The sequence below is a fragment of the Notechis scutatus genome, chromosome 2 (genome assembly GCF_049901735.1).
Source record: "Notechis scutatus isolate UNSWTSFEM ecotype Mainland chromosome 2, rNotScu1.2, whole genome shotgun sequence".
Classification (NCBI taxonomy): Eukaryota; Metazoa; Chordata; class Lepidosauria; order Squamata; family Elapidae; genus Notechis; species Notechis scutatus.
Window position 1 is genome coordinate 118,501,610 of NC_142010.1, and position 23,521 is coordinate 118,525,130.

A 23,521-nucleotide genomic window follows, 5' to 3' on the forward strand; every position below is an offset into this window, starting at 1 on the left:
TAGATTTGTTTTTCCGCCAAAGTGATTTCTTTTTGGATTGAAGCTTCCTTATTGTTATGGGCAATTTTTTTTTTCTGGTTTTGGGAGCTGTTAATGGTACATATAGTTTGATGACTCTTTTGACTTCAAGTAAAAATATGTTGTAATGGTCTTCTACAGTATTGCATCCAGTGAATAGAAATTGCCAATCAAGGGATGAGAGATCGTTGTTTATCAGATCATAGTTGCCTTTTTTGTAATTATAATTGGGGATTACGTCATTGTGATGATTTTTGTGTGGACGTATGTTGACACAAAAGTCAATCATGTTGTGGTCACTGTTGGAAAAGGGTTCTTTAATTTGTATTCCATAAATTGAATTCAAACTATTGCAGAAGATGAGATCGAGGCAGTTGTTAAGTCTAGTGTTGTTGGTTGCTAGTTGTTCTAGTTCCAGATTTGTTACTGCATTGTAGAAGGTTGCATGTGTGGGTTCAGTTATACATTCGTTTAGGGTCCAGTTAATATGAGGTAGATTGAAGTCACCAAGAAAGATAAAAGCGTGTGGGCAGGATGCTGCCCATGTTAGTAGTGTATTTAGCTTGTTTGCATGTTCGATGTCATAATTGGGCTCTGTAACATAGTAAGAACCAAAATGTGATATTTAAGGACAGTTCACAGATGATGGTCTCAGGAATAGCAAGCTCCTGGGTAACTTGGATGTTTTTTAGATGTAGGGACTTTTTATAGAAGATAGCAACACCACCTCCTCTACGGATTTCACGATCTGATCGGTAAACATGATAGTCTCTTACAATGATAATGGAGTCAGGGAGAGATGCGTTGAGCCATGTTTCACAGACAAATATAATGTCGAATTTAGCCGTATTTAGTAAGAGGAGAAATTCAGGTATTTTATTTACAAGGCTTCTCTTTCTCTTTCTTATTCTCTTTCTCTACATGGCAGTGCATGTGGATCAGTGATTGATACTCAACTGTGTTTTGCGCGCGCACACACATACATACACATACACAGAGACACACAAATCCTCAACAAAGAAACTATCTCAACAGCCAATGCAACCATCCATGCTGGAAATAAAAACATGTCATTTGTTTGCAGTAACCATTTGTTCATTAGCCATCAATATGAAGCTGCCTGTAACTAGGATCTAAAATACCAACACATTGTAGTATGGCTTGCAAGTAGTAGTTGTAAATATGAAAATACATGATGAAACTGCACAGCAAAAAAAAAAAAAAAAAACCTCACACCAAACAACCCACCTAAAATGATAGGATTTAGGTATAGAAAAATAAAATGTTTTGTAATTTTAATCATATTTATGCTGGGTTACTTTTTACTGAAGTAGCAGATAGAAGTCTATCAGATCTGGCTATCAGATCTGGGTTGTAAAAATTCAAATGAGTATTACAGCAAAAAGAAAAAAAAACACCAAGTACTAAAAAGAAATAACCAAGATATATTACATGCGAGAAATATAAATTCACCCCAATTTTAAATAAAGCTACAGATGCAAGATAACATATTTTGATTATAAAAGCGATCCCATAAAATATCTGTCATCTAAAACTTATTTGGGTAGATCTGTCTTTTCAAGATTGATCTTCCTTTGGTAAATCCATAGTTTCTCTTGTGATAAGCTCTAAATTTTTGGAACATAATTAAAAAATGCTTTTAAATACATGTAATAATGCTTGTCATTCCATATTAACATCTAAGGCAGTGCTTCCCAAACCTGTGTAAATTATCCCAAATTGGATAAAAGTGGTTTTTCTTGGGTAAAGACACAGGAACCCATTACCCAATCACAATAGGGTGTGGAAGAACAGGCTGCTGAGAAAATTGCAGACACCTGGAATGCTTTCCTCGCCTCCTATTTGAGCCTTTTGGCCCAGTGTCAACACTGCAAAATTGCTTATGAAAGCTGCAACCTTGAAACAGACAATGGAGGAGGGGTGTGTGGGTTTGGAAGAGCCATAGCTATAAAAAGTAGACAAATAAAAGAAAGAATTTTCTTCACAGAGATTGAAGGTGGGGGAGGGGGAAAGAAGAGATGCAACCAAGGCCAACCTTGGGAAGGTGCCAGTGGTTTATCAGCTGCCCATTAATAAAGAAGAAAGTAGCAATAGAAGGAAATCCCAGAGGAGGAGATGGAAGGAATTTAAAAGACAGGCCAGGGTCTATAAGGGTTGAAAAACACTTATATTCTAATAATAGTGAAAGAAATTTTTACTTTTTGTAGAAAAAGTTGTGGGAAAATTTTTAATAATTGGTAATAATTATAGATGGTTCTTTCTTCTGTTGGAAGAAATATCCTTCTGGCTTCAGTTCCAAGTGGGGAAAAAGACACTGGAAACATGGAGGCTGTTAGGAAAGATGGTTTAATGGTGGACAGCAGGACCACATGGCTTGAAGCTCCAAAGAAGGATGATCACATGCTCCAAGGTGAAGGAAAAGAGAAGGAAAGGGCTGAGATGCTGAGAGTGCCTGGGTTTTATAACCTTTGTTGGGATTTGAATTGGAGCTTGTATTCTGATTGGTTGTCAGACTCCCATGGGGCCATGCAGGGGCGACTCTGTAGGCTGTCCTGAGTTCCAGGCTTGGTTGAGCCTTGCTGGATGATGATGCACTGGGCTTTGGGCAATTGCTATAGTTTTACCTGGAGATCTTTGTTATGTAAAGTATTCTGGCCCAGGGCTTAATGGCCCACCCATTAACAAAGGTGGGGGTGAGCTTCTACTTCTGAGGTGAGTTTCTGCTTCTGAGTTTCTACTCTTCTTTTTAGGGGAAATATTCTGCCTTTTTAATATTTCCTAGGATATTTCAATTTTCTAGGAGAGGGGTGGGTGCTAACTTCCTACACCTCCACTGCCTCAAATAATTCATGAAGACTTGAAATTATGTAGCAGTCAAATAGGTACATTTTAACAAAGATTGGCTGCTAAGATTGCTTAATCAACTGATAAATAGTAAAACCAATTACATGGACAAGAATAATTAGCCAGACAAAGAACCCATTCATACCTACTTCTCCAAATCCAGAAATAGGCTGCCTAGACACCATCAAAACAACAAAGACAAGCCAAGGAACACAAGGACATTTAAGATTGACCTTTTGACAGAGGCACACACAAAAACCAACAGGAAAACACACACACACACACACACACACACACACACACACCAAGCCCATACCAACAGGAGCTTTTACAATGGCCTGTAGAATCAAACATGTTTCTAAAACCTGACATTAGAATCCCAGTCCACTAGTCTATGATTAAGGCTGAGCCTTAATACTTGGCATGTTGGCTTCAAGATGCACTACAGGTAGTCCTCGAATTATGACCACAATTGAGCCCAAAATTTATGTTGCTAAGTGAAACATTTGTTAAATAAGTTTTGCCTCATTTTATGACCTTTCTTGCCACAGTTGTTAAGTGAATCACTGTAGTTGTTAAGTTAGTAATACTGTCATTAAGTGAATCTGACTTCCCCATTGACGGTGCTTCTCCGAACGTCCCAAAAACTGATAACACGATGCCAGGACATTGCAACTGTATAAATATGAACAGTTGCCAAGCTTCTGAATTTTGATCATGTGACCATGGGGGTGCTGCAGTGATCATTATTGTGAAAGCGGTCATAAGTCACTTTTTTCAGTGCTGTTGAACAATTACTAAATGGACTGTTGTAAGTTCAAGGACTATCTGTACTGCATTAAGTATTTAGGATTATGTAAAGCACAATCCAATACTGATAATAATTAAGGAGTTTTAGATGCTCCTAATATTTCCTGGTCAATTTGAAAAACGATGTTTAGTTGAATCCATTTTACAATTGTAGGTAATGTGAATTCCTCCTACAATAAAAAGTTTGAATGCTTGATTGGCATTAAGGGGAGTTAAAGTATTAAATCACTCTTCCTGATGACAGTGCAGCAGATGATGAGCGAAATAATTGATGGATTTCTTAGCTTTGCTGTCCTTTCTGATCTGCACATCATCAGTCAATAGAAAAACATCATCCAATCACAGTGCTGCAGTGGGAAGAAGATAAGTTTGCACGACTTAGTCCTGCTATGAATCATTACATTCCGCAATATGTAAGCACGATAAATATGTGCAGGTAAAAAGGAACAAATCTTCCTCAACATATTGCAACTCCTTGGATTCAGACTTGTTTGCTTGATAGTTTAAGAGGCATTTTCTAAAAACTGAATTGTTTCTGACTTAAAATAAACATCCCATGTAATGTGGCAATTCTTGAAACCAGGTTGCTAGGCAAAGTATAGATGTGTTACTGCCCCAAATCTCAAAAATGCTCTGATTTTATGTGTTTTTGCCAAATTGAACATATTACTCAATCACTAAAGAGAGAGAAAGAGATCCCAAACATACTATTTTCTGAAATACTTTTCAGCTTTGAACAGAACTCAATTGTAAAACTTTGTTTTGTCTAGGAACCATTTAAGGGAGCAAATAGAGGATTGGCCTCTGTGTAGACTAGACCATTTTGAAAAATAAAGATTAATTCATTTCTGGTGTGAACTGAAGTCCAAGGTCCTTGATTTCCCACAATAAATGTGTCTAGGCAGATTGCACAGCTATCAAAATTCCATGGCAACACTACAGAAACAGTTCTCAAAAACCCACAGTTTTCCCCCCTAAAATAGCTAATGACAATTACTGGGGAATTAATTCCTTGATACAGCAGGCAAAATTGTCTATATGAAGGTCAGCTGCCTCAAAGTCATGAGCATTTACTGTAGACATATCAACCAACAACCATATTACAAATAGTCCTCAACTTATAACCATTTAAAGTTACAACAGCACTGAAAAAAGTGACTTATAACTGTTTATCACATGACCATTGTAGCATCCTTAATGGTCATGTGATCAAAATTCAAAATGCTTGGCAATTGGTATATATTTATGACAGTTGCAGTGTCCAAGGGTCATGTGGTAACTTTTTGCCACCTTCTGACAATCAAAGTCAACTTAAAAACCATATTACTAATTTAACAGTCGTGTAGCATGGCAAGAAAAGTCATAAAATGAGACCTTATTTAACAGCTATCTTGCTTAGCATTGGAAATGTTGGGTTCAATTGTAGTCATAAGTCAAAGACTCTTGTGACATTCTCTCTTGCTATACTGTGTCCTGTTTTAGAAATGGCCAGAAGAAAATATTTGACTTAGTGTCCCACAAAGCCAGTAGAACTGTTCTGAATATTTTAGCATTAACGTTACCATTCTTCTTTACCAGCTGGCACTTGTTCAATTTACTGGGATTACAATTATCATCACCCTCAACACAGAAGTGCTTGGTGATGGATGATGTGGTCCATCACATCCATAGAGGTGCTGATCTACAGAAAACTGTCTATAAAACATGGTCTCAGTAGTGTTGGCTATTTCTACTAACATTATATGTAGGCATTGTGTAACTAGTAGGGCAACCATCATTTTTCAGGGACTGAGCCGAGTCCTATATGATAATGTACAAATAAGTAATGCGTGAAAATGTAGGAATATTTCCTCAGCACTGACTAATCAATGTATTTGAATCCAACAAATTATCAGTTATAAGACCAGGTTTCTCAACTTTGGTAACTTGAAGATATATGGACTTCAACATCCAGAATTCTCCAGCCAGCTATGGAAGTTGGAAGTCCACAAGCTGTTAAGTTTGAGAAATATTGCAATTAAACAAATAATTTGTATTATATCAGATTGATGGCAAGATTCCCAATGTATTTTTTTAATCTAAGAAACCATAAATAGGAAATCAACGCAAGACTCCAAAGCAGCAGCACAACTTATTTAGAGTACTGCGCTTTTTTAAAAAAAATGCATGACCAGTAGCCCTTTAAGTCTTGCCATGTTATGTGATAACAGAGTTTTGAAGAGCTGTCAGTGCTGTTTGGGGGACAACAGGTACCAGGGTGCTCATGAGTCCTGTGTTTGGATTTCCTGCCCAATGAAGAGCTTTTACTTCTTCTGGTCAAAGTTTTAGAGGAGTCTGTGGGCTACCAGACAAAGTCAAATCTGGATATTGATCCACGTAATACCATTTATAACTTTCTGTTGATCTGAGTGTTGAAAACTCCACCTAAGCTTCTGACAACTTTATTCTAGCCTTTTTGTAGGGGGAGTGGTTAGAGGAGACAAGGGAAGGTTGGGTGCAAAGCAGGGCTAGCTCTGTTTTATGTAGCAGTGGGATCATAAAGTTCACAGTCACCCAACTAAGTGACTTGTGAGGATGTTTAAGAGCCACAGCTGTTTCATTTGGACCATAATTAGCTTTCCTTCCCAGAATGGGCAGGTCACTAGCACAGTCAGTAACCTTTATTTTTCTAGACCTTCTCTATTTGTTACATGCAGAATTTCAAACAATGGCCCTTGACACTTGATTTGGGTAAGAGGTGTTAGCATGTTGTGTGAACATTCTAATGCTAGCCAATAGAGTAAAGGTTGGAAGGAATTAACGAATAGTCCTCAGTTAGCTATGTTACCTAAGGATGACAGCATTGACAAAGATTGTCCCTTGTTTAGTTGCTGGAACTGTCACAAAGTCCCACATTAGGAAAACAGGGCTTGTCTTGATATTTTGTCCCCGTTTTGCTTTATTTCATACTTTAGTGGCATATGATGAGATGAACAAGGAACAGAAAATGGTAGGGAGTAGGCAAACACCCCCCCCCCCCTCCAGTTCATTTCCAATTCATTTTAATTTTTTTCAGTTTTAAGAATTTTGACAGCCTTATAACACCACAAGTGAAGAGCTGCCTCTGTCAAAGGGAAAGAAGTGAGATAAGAGGGGTGATGTGCAGCCTGAATAACAATCTGCAGGAAGAAATAATATAAAATGGAACTCAATTTTAATAACGAAAGAGTAACATTTTTCGTAAGAACCAATTACATTGTTCTTCATGAGAACATATGATTGTCTTTATTCTCCACTCAATAAAAACAACCCATTTAAGAGACAGCAGCGAGGTATTCAGGTCTTCTTTCTCACGGATGATTCAGTAAGAATATAAATTAGTGGGACTTATCAACCTTAACCTTTTTTCAGAATAGAATGACAAGAAACCAGCCTTTCCCCCTCCTGATCTGTCAAGAATAAAGATGATAAAAATCCCTGGTAAGATCAGACAAACTGCAGTACTGAGGCTCAGCAGCCCCTAACTAGACCAACTGCTTATCCTACAAGACCTCCTTCCCCACTCTATTTCAGGATGAAAAGAGCTAGAAAGATAGTTGGCTTGTTGCTCGCTCATTTCCCCCCCCCCCCAAACTAAAATTGCGCCAGGGGAGTGCTATACATGAAGGAAGGGAAAAGCAGAGAGTTGCTGGTTATCCTCACCATCCCTAGTATTCCCAGGGAGAGATGCTGTCTGTGGCGCTGGAGAAATACAACCCTGCCCAGATGCTGCTAGTGCCATGCTTGAAGGGGCAATCAGTTCCATGCCAGCAAATAAAGAAACGGTGCCATCTGGATCACCCCTTGGGGGCCTTTCTTCTTGGAGGTCAGAGTCTGGCAGTCTGCCTTCTGCCCTCTGCTGGCTGAGATCAGGTGGCAGGATATCCCCTTGGCCACGGGACAGAGATTCTGGCACCTGTCCTGCTGGTTGGAACAGGTTACTGGTGATGAGCTTAGGGGCTTGGGAGGGCTGCAGTGACAGGTTAATGGGCTTCAGGAAGGAGTCTTCTGAGAAGGGCACAGTGTTTGTCAGCAGGTCATCGGCATGCTCCAGGGGGGTCTTGGCAGACAAACAGGAGGCAGCCACCGGCGGTGGATTCTTGGAAGTGGCATGGCTTCGGCAGAGGGCTTCAAACTGACGCAATATCTGTTTAAGTGGGATAGAAGAGGGAAAAAAAGGACTTGACAAGGACAACAAGGGCAGTAGGGAAGAAGAGTTCCCACCTAACACTTAAGCAGTCAAACACATTCAAGGAACCTATAGAAACCCTTTCCCACACTGGATTCATTTTCACTCGGCATCGTCTTTTGTTGTTGTTGCTCAGTTGCTAAGTCATGTCTGATATCGCAACCCCATGGCTCATAGCAGGTCAGACTCCCCTGTCCTCCCTCTGTCTCCCGGAGTTGGCCCAGATTCATGTTATGGCACCGATGACACTATCTAACCGTCTCGTCCTCTATTGTCCTCTCCTCCTTTTGCCCTCAGTCTTTCCCAGCATCAGGACCTTTTTCGATGAGTCCTCCTCTCTTGTCATTAGGTGGCCAAAGCATTTGGGCTTCAGCTTCAGCAACTGTCCTTCCAAACAACAGACGGGGCTGATTTCCTTTAGGACAGCATGATCTGCCTTGTTTTGTTTTCAGTTTGAGCATCTAGCTTGGAAAGCGCATGAACCAGCAGACTCCCATTCAGGGACTCTGCAATCCATCCCTGTTTAGTTGCAACAAAACTACTGCACCAGATGCTCTCAATGTTGCCCTAGCCTTGTGTGTGTGTGTGTCTGAAACTCAGAGCATCATTTTCAGTGAATGCTATTGCTTCTATTAAAGCTAATGTGCATTAGCTCTAAGAGCAAAATTATCTTTAGGATCCATGCACCTCTCCAAAGCAAGGTCTCCTCAAGTATATTAAATGTATATATAGAGAGAGAAGATATTCAGATATTTTTGTTTCTTTGCCTTCAAGTCAATCTTGACTCCTGGTGGCTAGATGAATGAATCTTTGCTGTTTTTAGCAATGTTTTCCAAAGCGGTTTGCCCTTACCTTGTTCCTAGAGCAAAGAGAGAGTGTCTGGCCCAAGGCCATCGTGCTGGCTTCTGCGCCTAGGGCAAACCTAGAACTCAGTTTTTTCTGCAGCTGATCCAGTATCTGGACCAAACTGGTTTTCTATTCTGTTCCTTTCCCAATGAAAAGCTGCGGAGTCAAAACAAAGGTGCACACACACACACAATCACACACTATATGCCAACCCACACAGACCTATTCAGGATGCAGAAACACCATATCATGCCAAAGTACAAGGGACGTACAGCCCGGTGTTCTAGAAAGTGGACATTTCAAAAACAGGGTTTACCTTTGTTGCTTTGTTGGCTACACATCCTGGGCTCCCTTCACTAAGCTCCTGCAGGTGTTTCTGGGTAACGGCAAAGATATGATCCTGGGAGAGCAAGTCCGAACACATAAGGGAAGAGATGGCACACATTGCCCTCTGTGGAAGGATAAGGGGAAAAAAATGGTTAGAGCACATGGTTAGGGAGACAAATGGTTGGTATATTCCAAAAGTACATAGCCACAATGGCAGAAAGAAGGGAGGGGAGTCCACTGCTGCCTTCAGAGATTTGTTTTTTTACTTCAGTCTAGCCTGCAAGCCTTAGCACTGTACTAGTCAAAGTATTGAATTTTGAGATCAGCGTAATTGCTTAACTTTTCAGTAATCAGCTAAAGACAGACAGATGCTGCCACCTGTTGTGATAGTATTAAAAGGCTTGCTATGAGGAGCCCAAGTCTGAGCCTTTCCTTAATGTGTTGCCCTAAAAATGAATAAGCCCAGGCAGCTGTTGTTCCACATTACGCTAGTATGAGTATACTCATAAAATTGATAAGAAAGAAATCCTACCCTTGCTATTAGCTCTAAAGGAGACAGCTGCAAAAAATTGGGAGTTCTATGGCTGCAGTTTCAGAAAACGACACTTATCAGCCAAACTGAAGACAGATTTAATGCAACCTGCTGAAGTAGATTGTTTAGTAGGAGTTTCCTCACCATACAGATGCACTCACTGGGGTCCTTCAGAGTTCGGTTAAGCAAAGCCAAGACGACTTCACAGTTCAGCAGTCCACACCTGTGGAGAGGGATAGCGTGGAGCCCAACAAGGGAAGAGAAGAAAAGAGACAATGTTGTGGGGCAAGGAAGAAGGCCAGCAGCTTTCTCCCAGGTCTCTGGAGATCCCCAAGCAATGCTATGTAAGAAGGGAATGTTTGTGACTCTTTTACAAGAGCCAGCAGAGATCTATCAGAAAGAGATGTACTCTATTCAGTTGAAGCGTCTCTTATCCTCTTCATATGAAAATCAGGCAGGACGAAGCAAGGTAAAATATCATTATGGAGCGCCAAGATGGCAAGTTACTCACCTGTTGTACAGGTAGTCCTTGACTTATAACAGTTTGCTTAGTGACCTCTCAAACGGCACTGAAAAAAGTGACTTATGATCATGTTTCACACTTATGACAGTTGTAGCATCCCCTCGGTCACGTGATTTAGATTTAGATGCTTGGCAACTGACTCACTTTTATGATGGTTGCAGTATCTTGGGGTCATGGGATCACCTTATGCGACTTTGCTTCTGACAAGAAAAGTCAGTGGGGGAAGAAGCCAGATTCACTTAACAACCGTGTTACTAATTTAAGAAATGCAGTGATTCACTTAACATACGCGGCAAGAAAAGTTGTAAAATGGGGCAAAACTCACTTAACAAATGTTTCCCTTTTGCAACATAAATTTTGCTTTCAATTGTGGTCGTAAGTTGAGAACTATCTGTACTTCTAATAAACAGAGGACAGGATCCAAGGGGATTTTCTGCTTCAGCCTTAGCCCTTAGCCCTGAAAATAAGGACTAAGTTGCAACCATTTACAAAACTTGACACAAAGTCGTTGATACCATATATGGTATATGGATACCATACGCTATCCAGTAATGAAGAAAAAGTGGGAATGAAGAGGGATGAGCTCTATTTTGGGACTGGAGAGCATGTGGGGTTCTTACTCTTTGATGAAGTGCTGGGTTTCCTCACGAGTCAGGAAGACTTTGGAGTCCCTGGTTAATCCAATGACAAGACTCATTTCTTGAAGACAATCGTTCAGGTTTTCAGCTTCCATCCTAAAAACAAATAGGGAGACATTAACACAGAAGATTATTTTCCTTCCCTTCCTCTGCCTCACAAGAGAGATCCCACCTTCCAAGTGACCTCCGCATTGTGAACATGTGTGTATTTATTAATTGCATAGCATGTTTTTCCTCTGGAAGCTCTGAAGGAGAGGGAAGGGGTATCTCCCTTCCTTTTCTCACCACTATCTGTGTGGTGACATAATGACTAGCCCAAAGTTCTCCAGTGAGCTCTGTAGTCAAGCGGGGACCTGTACCAGACTCTTCCCCTGTCCAAATCAAAAAATCACCCCTTTCTCTCTGCTATCTTCCCCTTGGCTTAGGCCCCGCCATTAGCTCCCCCAGCTTCTTCTCTTACCTGTCAGCAGCACTGCCTGGCTCCAAGGCGCTGGAGGGATTATCACTGCCTGCTTTGCTGCTGGATTCGGAAGTTCTGCCCGGGTCGCTATTCTCTTGCAAGGAATTCTGGGAGCTGAGCCCCGTGTCCACGTCCTCCCACCCACCTCCTGCTTGCCCAGGTTGATGGTTCACTGTGAGAGAATTTGCAGAGGAACCGGGTGATAGGACTGAACGACTTCTTCAAAAGCCAAGAAAGGCATTCGTTCATCACTACAGATAGTCCTCGACTTACAACAGTTCGTTTAGTGACTGTTCAAAGTTACAATGGCACTGAAAAATGTGACTTCTGACAGTTTTTTGTAGTTACAACCTTTGTAGCATCCCTATGATCCTCATGTGATCAAAGTTCAGATGCCCGGCAACTGGTTCATACTTACGACCGTTTCTGTGTCCCGAGGTCATGTGATCCCCTTTTACAATCTTCTGACAAAGTCAATGGGGGAACCAGTTTCACTTAACAACTAGGTTACTAATTTACCAACTGCAGTGATTCATTTAACAATTGAGGCAAGAAAGGTCATAAAATAAGCAAAGTCAACGAGGAAGCCAGATTTACTTGACTACCATGTTATTAACTTAACAACTGTGGCAAGAAAGGTCGTACAATGGGGCAAAACTCACTTAACAACTGTCTCGCTTAGCAGTGGAAATTTGGGGCTCTATTGTGATTGTAAATCAAGGAGTACTTGTATACCTTTCCTTTTTCTCAAAAACAGCAATGTACAACAAGGTTTAACATCTACTGAATGGGAGATGCCTCCTACCTCGCATCTTCTTGGCTAGGGTTACTGGTGGTTTAGTGAGTAAGGTGGGGCTTTTGCCAGGGGAAGGTGCCATCACTGGCTCGTAGACATTGTCTGCCAACTCCCTCTGAGGGGGACATGTGAGTTCCTGACCAGGGAGCACCACATTGGCAACCACCTCAGCTGCCTTCTGGATGGTAGCCAGCAGACTTTGGCCAGGGGATACTGGAAGAGAAACAAAAGGGAACCATTTATACAGATTCAATGTATGCTATGTTACATTAGGAAAATAACTGTAGTGGAGAAAAATGCCAGACACAAAAAATAACTTCTCCTGGGTATGAATTTATATCCATTTGTTCAAAAAAGAGAAGGGCTAAGCCAGAGACCAAAATAAGAAGGGCCTTGACTAGAGATGAGAAGTCCTGGAAAAAATACCAGAAAAATTGGGGGAAACCAGGTCCCCCCCACCCAATTTTTCCCAAACAGCTTTGGGAAAAAAAAAACCTGTTTCTCCCCCCCCCCCCCCCCCAATTTTTCCAGTTTTGTCTTCCAGGCATTCCTATCTGTAGCCTTGACATTACATCCTATATTGCTATATCGCCATTGGCATACGTTAACTGCTGAAATTTCTATGCTTCATCACAAAACAAATTTATGCCCTTCCCAACTACAGAATTTTCAGCTGAAACCACAGGATCCCTTCCCTAGCAATTTATTCAATTGATTTCTTCTGAATCTTTCTTCTGAGCTCAACTTGCGTTAGTGCTCAGAGTGGCTTTGAGCCCAAGCAGTACTGCTGGATACTGCTAGGAATCAGGAGAAGAAAGGTTCTGAATATGACGAATAGCAAAGTTCTGGAGGCAAGATGGATGAAGCAGAAGACTAGGAGGCAGGCAGAAGTTCCTGCCCAAAGAATTGGGGTTATCATAGAAATCACGTCCCTTCAGCTCTTGAACCCAACACTTACCAGAGCTGTTCTTTTCAAAACCAAAGCCTTCGAGGGAGCCGTGGGGGCTAGACCTATTTCCCATACCTAGGAAGAGAGACACGGAAGGAACTTTACAAAAGAAGTCTGAATCCAGCATAGCACTGCTGTAGGCAGCTCACATGCTTTTCTCCACTTTTATCAGCATCAGATGAAAATAACTTTATCAGCAATTATTTTTATTCTTTCATCATTATTTTATAAATAAGGTAGCAAATGTATCTAATATTCCTTCCTCCTATTTTCCCCACAACAACCCTGTGAGGTGGGTTGGGCCGAGAAAGAGGAACTGGCTCAAAGTCATCCAGCTACCTTTCCTGCCTAAAGCAGGACTAGAACTTTCACTCTCCTGGTTTCTAGGCCAGAACCTTAACCACTATCCCAAACTGTCTCTCCATTTACATTCTATTCATTCAAATAAAAAACTGGTCACCAACTGCCACTGAGATAAGAAGGCTCAGGTATTTTGAAAACTGCTTCCTCTCAGAAAATATAGCACCAGACTGCACATATGCAAATGAATTACTGGGAGCAGATTATTGGATCTGAGGACAAATTGCCTGAAACCATGAGGCCGAGCTCTTCCAGTGTCAGGGTGATGTTGTAGCAACTGACTTACTTCCTGGCTAAAGAGAGGCACAGAAGCAGAATAATTTTTACTTCCACCCTCCTAACAATAAAGCCTGAATGGAAATTGAAGGAGCCTATCCATTCTTACTCTTAACAGTTGTTCCTTTAATTCAGTTGAAGATTTGCTGTAAGTACCCTTCAAAGTGAAATTATTCTCACCTGGCTACAATAATTTGGCCTAGAATTATAATTCTACTATAGCTCAAGCGCCAGGCTTTATTCTGGAATATTTGAAAAAGGCAAAATAGATGGTTTAACCTCCCCAAACTAGAGGTAATTGGATAGGATCATTCTCAAAGATAGTTATTTTCTTCCCTCAGTTATTCAGGGCCAAGAAATCATGCTCACCTTAGCATGGAAGGAAAGGAGGAAAAATGAGAAAAAGGAAAATAAAATGACATATTTTTTTTAACTGAAAAAGGTAATACAGGGGATCTACACAGCACTATGGTCTTATCTTGGCAATATTAGTTTACCTGCTGAAGGCAGCTCTTTAGGTGGCTGCATAACACACTGAGGCAACAGCACATCTGAAAATAAAGTGCCTACCAGGTCCTACAACGAGAGAAGCAAGCAAAGGGCAATGTGATGAACAGTCATACAGAAAACCCGTCCACACCATAGGCTTTGAGAGTATCAAGAGCTCATAACTGGGTCTTGTCACTCACCTGTGCAGTCATCCGCACCTTCTGATACAAGCTGTTGCCATGGAGAGGATCAGGAGGTCCTGTGAATCCTACAAGGTAGAGGAGATGGTGAGACAGTGAAAGAGCAGAATCCATGCGTGCTTTGCATAGATTTCATTCCTTATAGATTCCTAAAAACAGCAACTGCATCAACCAAAGCAGCTGACTCTGTTTTGCAGCAATGAAAAATATCCTATGCAACAAGTTCCATATCAACAATCCTAGTATAAAACATACCCACAACAGAGAAAGCAAAAGCACTTGGACTTACTACCACTTCATAATGCTTCACAGCACTCTCTAAACAGTTTACAATGTCAGTATATTGCCCCCAACAATCTGGGTCCTTATTTTACTAAAGAATGGAAGGCTGAGTCAACTGTGAGCTGATCGGCATGAACCTGGATGATCAGGATGATTCTGGCAGCGGGCAGTTAGCCTGCAATACTACATTCTAATCATGGCACCACCATGGCTCCTAAAATCCACAATCATAAAGAGTTATATAATAAAGATCACTTGTATTGATGCCAAATAATAAATGAGGTTTTATGCATGTAAATGTGTGCGGGACCTACAATACCCAGAAATAGTTGCCAATCCATCTCCACCTCCCTCTTCTCTATGCCATAGAAAATAATGAGCAAGAGATATATCTAAAGTCAAAGTCACCCATTAGGAGCAACACCTTCAACCTATCTGAAAAATTAAAATAATTTAAAATGTTTATTTTATTGGAGCAGTCTTCTTGGCAGGGAAAGATACTTTGGAACTGATAGTACAGTGGCAGCTCTGTTCTTCTCATGGACCACTGGAGTCCATGGAGAGGAGAAAATTGTATTCTCCATTTGCTTCTAGTGTAGTGTTAAGGAGCATTGTTCCATGTGTGCCTAACCCAGGAGATCAGTGGGACCTATCCCCTGATGGTTATTTAACTAATAAGTTATATTTGAATTGCAAATCAAGAAGCCATTTTCCGACCCAAACTTGCTAACTAGCCTTATCTTTTCTCAGTGTCAAACCCTTCAGTTGTAATGTATGACAATAACATTAACCATGCTGATGTTTTATCAGAGATCACATAGGTTCTGAGTGTACATTATATAACTATTTGGAAGACATAGTTATTCCGGTTGGAATCTCTGACCTACCTATGGCTTCCTGAATGAACGAAGAATTCCTCTTAAGCTGCAGAAGGAAAGGTGACGAGCCATGGGTACACATATAGAGCAGGATCTTAAGCACCTAAGAATGCAGAAGCTAAGTTGGGATTGTGAAAATAGATTTAAAAGTATAAATCTTTGTTTTTATTTCAAAGTTACGGATGCCTATTCCAATGAGCCACTCTAGTTTTGGCCACATTCTTTCAAGCCACTTTTTTTTTTTTTTACCTTTAGCTTGATATGGCATGAATTGCTCTGAAGACGATTGAGGAGGTATTCAAGAAGACAATGACTGCTTCCTGTTGATTCATGGGAGATCTCTGGAAGTTTGTTATGTTAAAAGAGTTAACAACATAAAGGAACTGATAGACAAGCATCGCTCAGACTTTGTGCCGATTTGCCTTCCAAGTCCTACATTTTTTGAATTGCTAGAATAAGAATTTTTTTTAATACAATGGAGTTTCAATATATATAGGTATGGAATTAAGCAAATGGAGGGGGGATGCAACTAAAAAAATGTAGCTGCTGCTCTCCCAATCTGTTGCAAGATTCCAGAACATTAGCTGTCTTAGGCTCTGTTATAGCCACACATTTTTGCTATTAACAAAAGTGAGCAGTGCATAACTAAAATGATTTCATGAATAGATCACATACAGATCATCCAACTGTTCTAAAGATCAAAAGATACTGGCAATCTCTTCAAGCAGATAACCTGGGCATGGAACTTCATCATCTGAGGTGCCTTTGATTAGAGTGGGTAGCTGAAGAAAAGAACACACATATACAAAAAAAGTCACTTTGGATTTTTCCTAATATATAATTGTTAGTATCAACAACCAATGGCATTATGAGGCAGTAGAAATTAGAGAGACATAGCAATGAGAAAATACAGGTAAGCCTAATAGTATCATTTCATGAATAAGGAAACATTACTATCAGAGTTCATTTTTTGTAATAGAATATGGCATACCCTAATAGAAAACAGTATCTTATATTTTACAATATTTACAACTATCTTTTACAAATGTTGGTACAACAAAAGAATGAAGCCTGTATTTTCTCTGCCCAAAAAGGGCAAAAAAAACCACCCCATCTCCAAATGCAGACAGAAGAAAAATGATCTTCTTTGCTTCCAAATGCTTAAATGATTATTTCATTTCAAGCAAACTTAACCTAATACAATGTGACTTCCCTGCACACTGGCTGACATCTCTTCAAGTTATCGCTGGTTATATTTGAGGCAACTGGTAACACCTCTATTTACAAGTAGGTGTCATCCTATGTTTGCACTGCTAAGTGGAACATTAATATCACTTGTGGCTTGTGCCTTGCTGGACTTACTATCTGGCTAGTATAAATTATGCAGCTTCAACAATCTTCTTCAAAAATGTTTATTTCAATTAAATTATCTGGTAGCATCACAGAGCTGTAAGTCACTATCATTTTATCACTGAAATATAGCATAGAAACTGTATAAAGTGTTGATGCTGGGATGATTGGTGTCTTCATTTTTTAATCCCAATTCACATATGCTGCTGGTCTCAGAGCCCTTTACAGACTGCATTACTTCAATGTTAGTAAATATGTTTATTTTTTATTTTTATTTGTCAATTGCTTACAAGATAATAGGTATAAGTAAAAACATAGTTATGAATACAGGATACATATGAGAAAAATAAAATATATAAAAGAAACAATAGGACACGGACGGTAGGCACGTTGGTGCGCTTATGCATGCCCCATGTTGTATGTTTGAATGCTCTTGTTTACAAGTAAATCAAAGCCTGATGTTATTGAAAACAAAGAAACAAGCCTCCATGGAGGATTCTGCAAGCCTTTTCAAGCAGCATGCAACATACAAGCTCCACCTCTACACCCTGCACTGATAAACCATATTTATTTTCTTCTCTGCCTTATACTACTAAAGCATTGAACTATCAAAAGAACTGAAGCATCAAATACATCTCTAGGAAAAAAATCAGAACTTCATCTGGCTTCTTGACCTCCACCCTACCGCAGAGATTTTAGGATAAATTAATACTCTAAATCTCCATACGCCAGTCCCTAAAAAAAATTCACGTTATTTTAAGCTAACCCGAGTCAAGAAACTCAACCGATCTCGCAAAGTGACAGCCGCCATGGTGACTTCCGGGTCCAGCCATACACTTCTAACAGGCCGCCTCCCTGGACGACAGCTACTCCAATCGAACGGCGACCCTATCCCGATCCAGCCAATCACAGCAAACAGCTGTCTCATCGTCATCAGACGCCGCCAGCGAACGGCGACAGCCAAGTCCCGCGGCTTTCCATTTCTCGTCCAATCGGAAGTTTCTGGTGCAGAACGGGACCAATCAGGGGAGAGGGAGCGTGGAGCCGTTCCCCCAGTCTTAAAGCGGGGTCGTGTTTAAGGCCCGGCTCCAGGCCGACGGTGGAGAGTCGAAGAGGGGTGTGTGTGTTAAAAAAAACGCTCCTTCGCGGAAGGAGGGCCTGGTTATGGCTGCGTCCAGCCGATAGCTGGCTTTTACACTTCCGGCTATGTCCAGTCGAGCAGTCTGGGAACGCGTCCGAGCGAGGGTGCAGCGCTTCCCTGAACTGCTGGCGTGTTGCGGGGAGCAGGTAGGGAGTCCGGAAGAGGCAGATTGCAGGGGCAGCGAGAGGCAGCATCCCCGTCACCTCAGTCCGCACACTCAGCATTTAAGGGAAACCGTCCTGGAGAAAATCTGCTTGTGTGGTCGCTAGGACTTTAAAATGACTTGATGGCATATAATTATTATTAATAATACTAACAATAATTATATCGTCGCAGGATGGAAGCTATTATTTCCATCCTGCGATGATATCTGTAACACCATCAAACATCCCAATTTGCCTATCCCAGGTCCTTGGTAAGGACTCGATAGGTAGACAAAAATGCCAAACTCAAGTCTAAACATCTGGCTGACTGCAATGATCAATAATAACAACAGCAATAATATTAATATAGAAAAGGGAAGCTAGATGGGTTGCACTCCTCCTGGTGGGAAAGGAGCAAAGAGTTTTAGGTAGTGTTGATTGCCTCCTACTTAACACCAATATCGAACTTGTCAACTTTTGAGAAGTGGGGACTTAAGCTCCCAGAATTCTCCAGCTATGGGGCCCCAAACTTTTCCATAATGTCTGGGGAATTTTGGGAGTTGAAACCCACATAACTTAAAAGTTGACAAGTTTAACTAAATAAAGGAGAATGTTGACAAGTTTGAAAAACATTGGCTTATAGATCTAAGCTGCGTGGGACTTGGGATCGTCAGTATAGTGTTCATACAATACATATATTTCTTCCATGCTAGGCAAGTGAGGCTGTACAGATGGTGACTCAGTGCCTAGAGAAACTGTAAGGTGGGGAGGAGCCAGTTGCAACTCAACCCTAGCAAAAAAGAGGGGTTCTGGGTCTTTGTGTCTGCTACCCTACCCCACTGGACCAGAGTGTTGACATTTCTGAGTCTGGATGGGGCCCTCCTGGAAGAGCAGGTGGCAGCTGTGCTGGAGTGGGAGGACTTTACACAAATTAATCTTGTGTACCAATTGCACCCACTCATACCTTAGTCACCCTGCATCTGATTAACACTGCGGTTGCATGAGCTGCAGTAGCCTCCAGTTACTTTCTGGATGCAATTTAAAGTGCTGGTTATCGTCATCTTTAACACACTGTATATGGCCCAAAGCTGCATTATTGGCAGAACTGCCTCTCTCTGCCCATCCTACTAGGTTAGATAGGTGGCTCCACTCTAGATTCCCTCCCTTAAATGTTGTCAGTTGATGAGACCTGAAAGGTACACTTCAGTGGCCATTACATTGGAATAGCCTCATATATGAGAGATTCCTACCCTTTAGCCTTCCAGAGGAGGGTTGTGAAGACCTTACTATTGTTGTAACAATTGGATCAAGATGGGGTTGAATTGGGAGGCTGTTTGGTCTGGAACCTGAAGGGAAGGGTACTTTTATTTTATTGGTGTTTTTAATGAATTGTGAGTTGCTTAAAGTCATTGTGTGAGGTAGGCAGCTATAAAAAAAGTCCCAAAAATGAGGAAGTAAATGTCAGAAAGAAAGAAAGAGAAAGTTGGTCCTTCAGGGTGTGACTGTTGTCTGTTCAGGATCCTGTCCCTTTCTGAACTGTTGCATGCAAGCATGTATTTGTATGTATGCTTTTTTTTTTAAGGGAAAGCACTGCACAATTTGCCTTTGCTGTGCTGGGAAACAGATCCTCCTCTTAGAGTGAATTGTCTTGTAAGGTCTGAATAAGAATGGTATGAGTTAATCCTATTCCTTTGAATAAAGTTTGGCAGAGATTAGAAATCTCTAGGTGGCTTAAAAACCAAAGTGGAACAAATTGGAAAAACCAGATACATACTCAGACCAGAATAGTCCATGGTATCTCAAGCAAAGTGCCTAAGGACTACTAAACTTTTGTTATTTATGAAAATATTTTAAGCTACAAGCAAAAAACCCCAAACCAGCACATGTGAAAAGTAACAGTAAAATAAAATTCCATATATCCTAAAACTGAGGTAATATTTATTACATATGCACTTACTTGACTAACTCCTTGTGACTTACTGAAGAATATAGGTCTCTGGTTATACCTTTGTTATTCTTAAGCATCTGGATTATTACTACAGTGAAGGCCTACAAAGATAAAACTTGCTTAGGGTTTACCATAGTTTTAATGTGCCTTGCAGTCTGCATCTAATTAGAGCTGATATTTGCAGGCCACAGTTTATGGCAAATGTATTGCTTCCAATACTACTGAACATGGAAACTTGAAAAAGGATGTGTGTGCCAAGGAATTTGCAATGCTGATGGATTGCTTCACAGAGGCTGTGAGTTGTTTGCATTTTGTTTTTCATTTCACATGGTTAACTTTTCATTTGGGATCCGGTTAGGAGCAAAACATACTATAAATACAGAGATATATAAATACACAATAAAAATGTGCTGTTGTCCTCTTTTCTATTTTTGGTAGCTGGAAATGTGGAGTGCTGATCAAAAAATCATGGAAATAATCCTAGTTTAACAGACATAGGGGATTAAAGTTCTCTCTATTCAGACTCTCCCCCTTATTAAAATAAAAGTTCACTCTTGCTGCAAAGAATTTATAGCACCTACAAATTGAAAGGAAGTTCAGTAGTAAATGACATCAGCAGCTGCTAGAGCTTTGCTTTGCTTTGCTTTTAGGATTACCACATTGAATTGTTCTTTCTTGACATTTTTACAGCTTTTAGGCTTGTTTCTGTATCTTTGGCAGAAGAAATAGTTTTTCTGCAGGGAGAATAGCTTTCAGAGTGCCCCAAAACTTTGTACTTGTAAGAAAGCATCTGTTTATAGATAGTCCTCGGCTTATGACCATAATTGACCCATTTAATGGCCTTCCTTGCCACAGTTGTTAAGTGAATCACTACAGATGTTAAGTTAGTTACACAATTGTAAAGTGAACCTGGCTTCCCCGTTGACTTCGCTTGTCAGAAGGTTGTAAAAGGGGATCATATCCTGGGAGACTGCGACTGTCATAAATACGTATCAGTTTCTAAGCATCCAGATTTTGATCACATCACTATGGGGATGCTGCAATGGTTATAAATGTGAAAAACAGTCAAAAGTCAACTTCTTTCAGTGCCGTTGTAATTTCAAACCATCACTAAGTGAATGGTTGTAAATTGAGGACTACCTATATTTGAAATGCAGGGGTTGGTAAGAGGTCTGCTAATCAGTTTTGCTGTTAGAAAACCACATTACCCAACACAAGCATGCAGACTTATCTGAAACTTACTGGTGCTATCATGGGATTTTTATTCATTTAGTTATAGCTTAGTTTGACCAAAGAAACTTTTGAAAGAAACTACTACGGTAAAAAAAAACTGTGTGTGATTTTCTTTGGGACAAGCTTATCCCTTTTAATATGGAAGTTAGTAGAATCTATGTATTTAGATAGACAGGTAGTCCATGACTTACAACCACAATTGCTAAGCAAGACCGTTTTTTAAGTGAGTTGTGCCCCATTTTACTTTTTTTTTGGCCACAATTGTTAGGCAAATCGCTGCATTTGTTAAGTGAATCTGATTTCCCCCATTGACTTTGCTTGTCAGAAGCTAGCTTGGAAGGTTACATGACCCTGGGACACTGCAATTGTCATAAATACATGCCAGTGGCCAAGTGCTCCAATTTTGATCACATAACTAGGGGGATACTGCAGTGATTCTAAGTGTGCAAACTGGTCATAAGTCACTTTTTTTCAATGTCATTATAACTTTGAATGGTCATTAAAGGAATGCTTAAAGTCAAGGACTACCTGTACCATATTTGCTTTGCATATTAATTAAATGTTATAAGGATAGCAGACAGCTGATCCATTTTGAAATTTCATTGGCCTTATGCTACAGGATATATTGGTATGAGTATATTTACATAATTCTTAATGTTTATTCTAACAAAATTGATCTTTCTTTGCAGGCAAAAAAGAATGTAAAGACTTGAAATGGATACTGATGGCAAATCTGGGATTTATAGTTGTTTTCAGCACAGAAGAATAAAGAACTTTTCCATCTGTCGTTATATTGAGATCCAGAAATGGAATATTTCCCAATGTGCCAAGAGCTAATGGCTTTTCAATTTATGCATGTGTGTTCTGTAAGCACATTCTGGAAAACTTTTTTTAAATGTAAAACTCAGTGTGTGGGTTTTTTTAATTTAAACATGGGATGAGCAGTATAATTTCTCAGAGTGGCAAGAGGCAAAGTTCAAGGCTAAGAAGTATAAAAGCCAGAAAATATATAAATACCATTTAATTCAAATTTTTGTAATGTTAGAATTTCTATTAGCAAATGTGTCAGCTTCCCTTCGGTAAAATATGACATTAATATACCAGAAGCCTTTTCCTATCAGTGGAATGTCTGTTAAATTAGCTACTTGTACCAATTTTGCCCTGAGGATTTACTAATTCCCTTCTTATTTACAGGAATAAAATAAGATACTCCTGTAGATCTTGCTTAAGCTACTTTATATTGTTAATTCCAGCTCCTGAAAATCTGGGGCAAAGAAAGCCCAGAGTGGCCAACTCCCTAACAGTCATTGGTCATTTACCCAAAAATATCCAGTTATGGTATATAAAAAAATCCTGATATTTGCAACTTTGAATATTTGATTTCCCGTCGGAATATGAATTTCCTCACTAAAGCTTTGGGGAAAAAAAATCCAATCAGTGAAATTGCCTAAGGACTAAAATGTGTTTGCGTATATGTGCCAAGGTTCCACAGAACAGCTCAAAATCTGACTAGTAACAATATGAAGATTGGGACAAAGTTGTACCTCTTTGGTTGGATAGGAATGCTAGGCCTCCATGTTAAGGTTCCCGAGTTTCTAAAACTCTTAGGGGATTTGCTGGACTCTGCTCAGACCTAGAGACACATATCAACTAGGTGGATTTCTAGAATGCAACTTTGGTCATAAAACACAAATGTTTCTCTTTGTATTAATGTTTGTGAAAATATTAAATGGAAGCAGTTCGGTCTAGTGATTAAGGCCCCAGGCTAGAAAGCTGGAAACTCTGAATTCTAGTCCTGCCTTAGGCATGAAAGCCAGCTGGCTGATCTTGGGCCAGTCACTCTCGACCCATAATGTCAGGCTCAGGCAACAAGCTGGTCCATTGATCAATTCCTGTCACAACCAAAAGACCAACATTAGTTCATTGGGGGGGGGGAGTGGGGGAACACTGTCCTTGTGGGAAAAAAGTTTATGAACGTATTAAATATCATATATCAGAATCTTTTACAAGTCTGTCAGTTCATTATGACCATGTCTCAGAAAATAATTGGATTGTACTCTGGCTGGGAACAAGTACAGTAGTTTTCATGAGGGTGATTAATAATATTACTTGAAGCTAGTAGTGAGCTAGTTTTGTTGATGGCATCCAAAATCAAACCAGAATGTAACAACTAGAAAATGCATCAACAGAAATTTCCTCAACTGCGTATATTGTCTGCAACTAAACAGTCTTGGGGTCCTGTGTTGTATA

At 40.2% G+C, this 23,521-nt stretch overlaps 2 protein-coding genes across 5 annotated transcripts; one reads left to right on the top strand and one right to left on the bottom strand.

Moving 5' to 3' along the window:
• Nucleotides 1-6,869: 6,869 nt before the first annotated feature.
• Nucleotides 6,870-17,654, bottom strand: TEPSIN (TEPSIN adaptor related protein complex 4 accessory protein). Of its 4 annotated transcripts, none has more exons than XM_087956000.1 (13): nucleotides 17,592-17,654; nucleotides 16,166-16,238; nucleotides 15,706-15,797; nucleotides 15,466-15,559; nucleotides 14,297-14,364; nucleotides 14,105-14,183; nucleotides 12,981-13,046; nucleotides 12,032-12,235; nucleotides 11,227-11,398; nucleotides 10,749-10,862; nucleotides 9,750-9,828; nucleotides 9,063-9,197; nucleotides 6,870-7,858 (listed from the first exon to the last, which is right to left on the bottom strand). In XM_087956000.1, the coding sequence occupies exons 1-13, from the start codon at nucleotides 17,637-17,639 to the stop codon at nucleotides 7,328-7,330; spliced, it is 1,755 nt and encodes a 584-aa protein (XP_087812126.1). In that variant the 5' UTR covers nucleotides 17,640-17,654; the 3' UTR covers nucleotides 6,870-7,327. The 4 variants fall into 4 exon arrangements, with proteins under 4 accessions (XP_087812126.1, XP_026531538.2, XP_087812128.1 ...); XM_026675753.2 differs by having other exon boundaries at nucleotides 17,573-17,646; XM_087956002.1 differs by lacking the exon at nucleotides 15,466-15,559 and having other exon boundaries at nucleotides 17,592-17,646.
• A 194-nt stretch (nucleotides 17,655-17,848) lies between these two features.
• Nucleotides 17,849-23,270, top strand: NDUFAF8 (NADH:ubiquinone oxidoreductase complex assembly factor 8). The gene is made up of 3 exons (XM_087956003.1): nucleotides 17,849-18,093; nucleotides 20,223-20,333; nucleotides 21,961-23,270. The coding sequence occupies exons 1-3, from the start codon at nucleotides 18,013-18,015 to the stop codon at nucleotides 21,982-21,984; spliced, it is 216 nt and encodes a 71-aa protein (XP_087812129.1). The 5' UTR covers nucleotides 17,849-18,012; the 3' UTR covers nucleotides 21,985-23,270.
• Nucleotides 23,271-23,521: the final 251 nt, after the last annotated feature.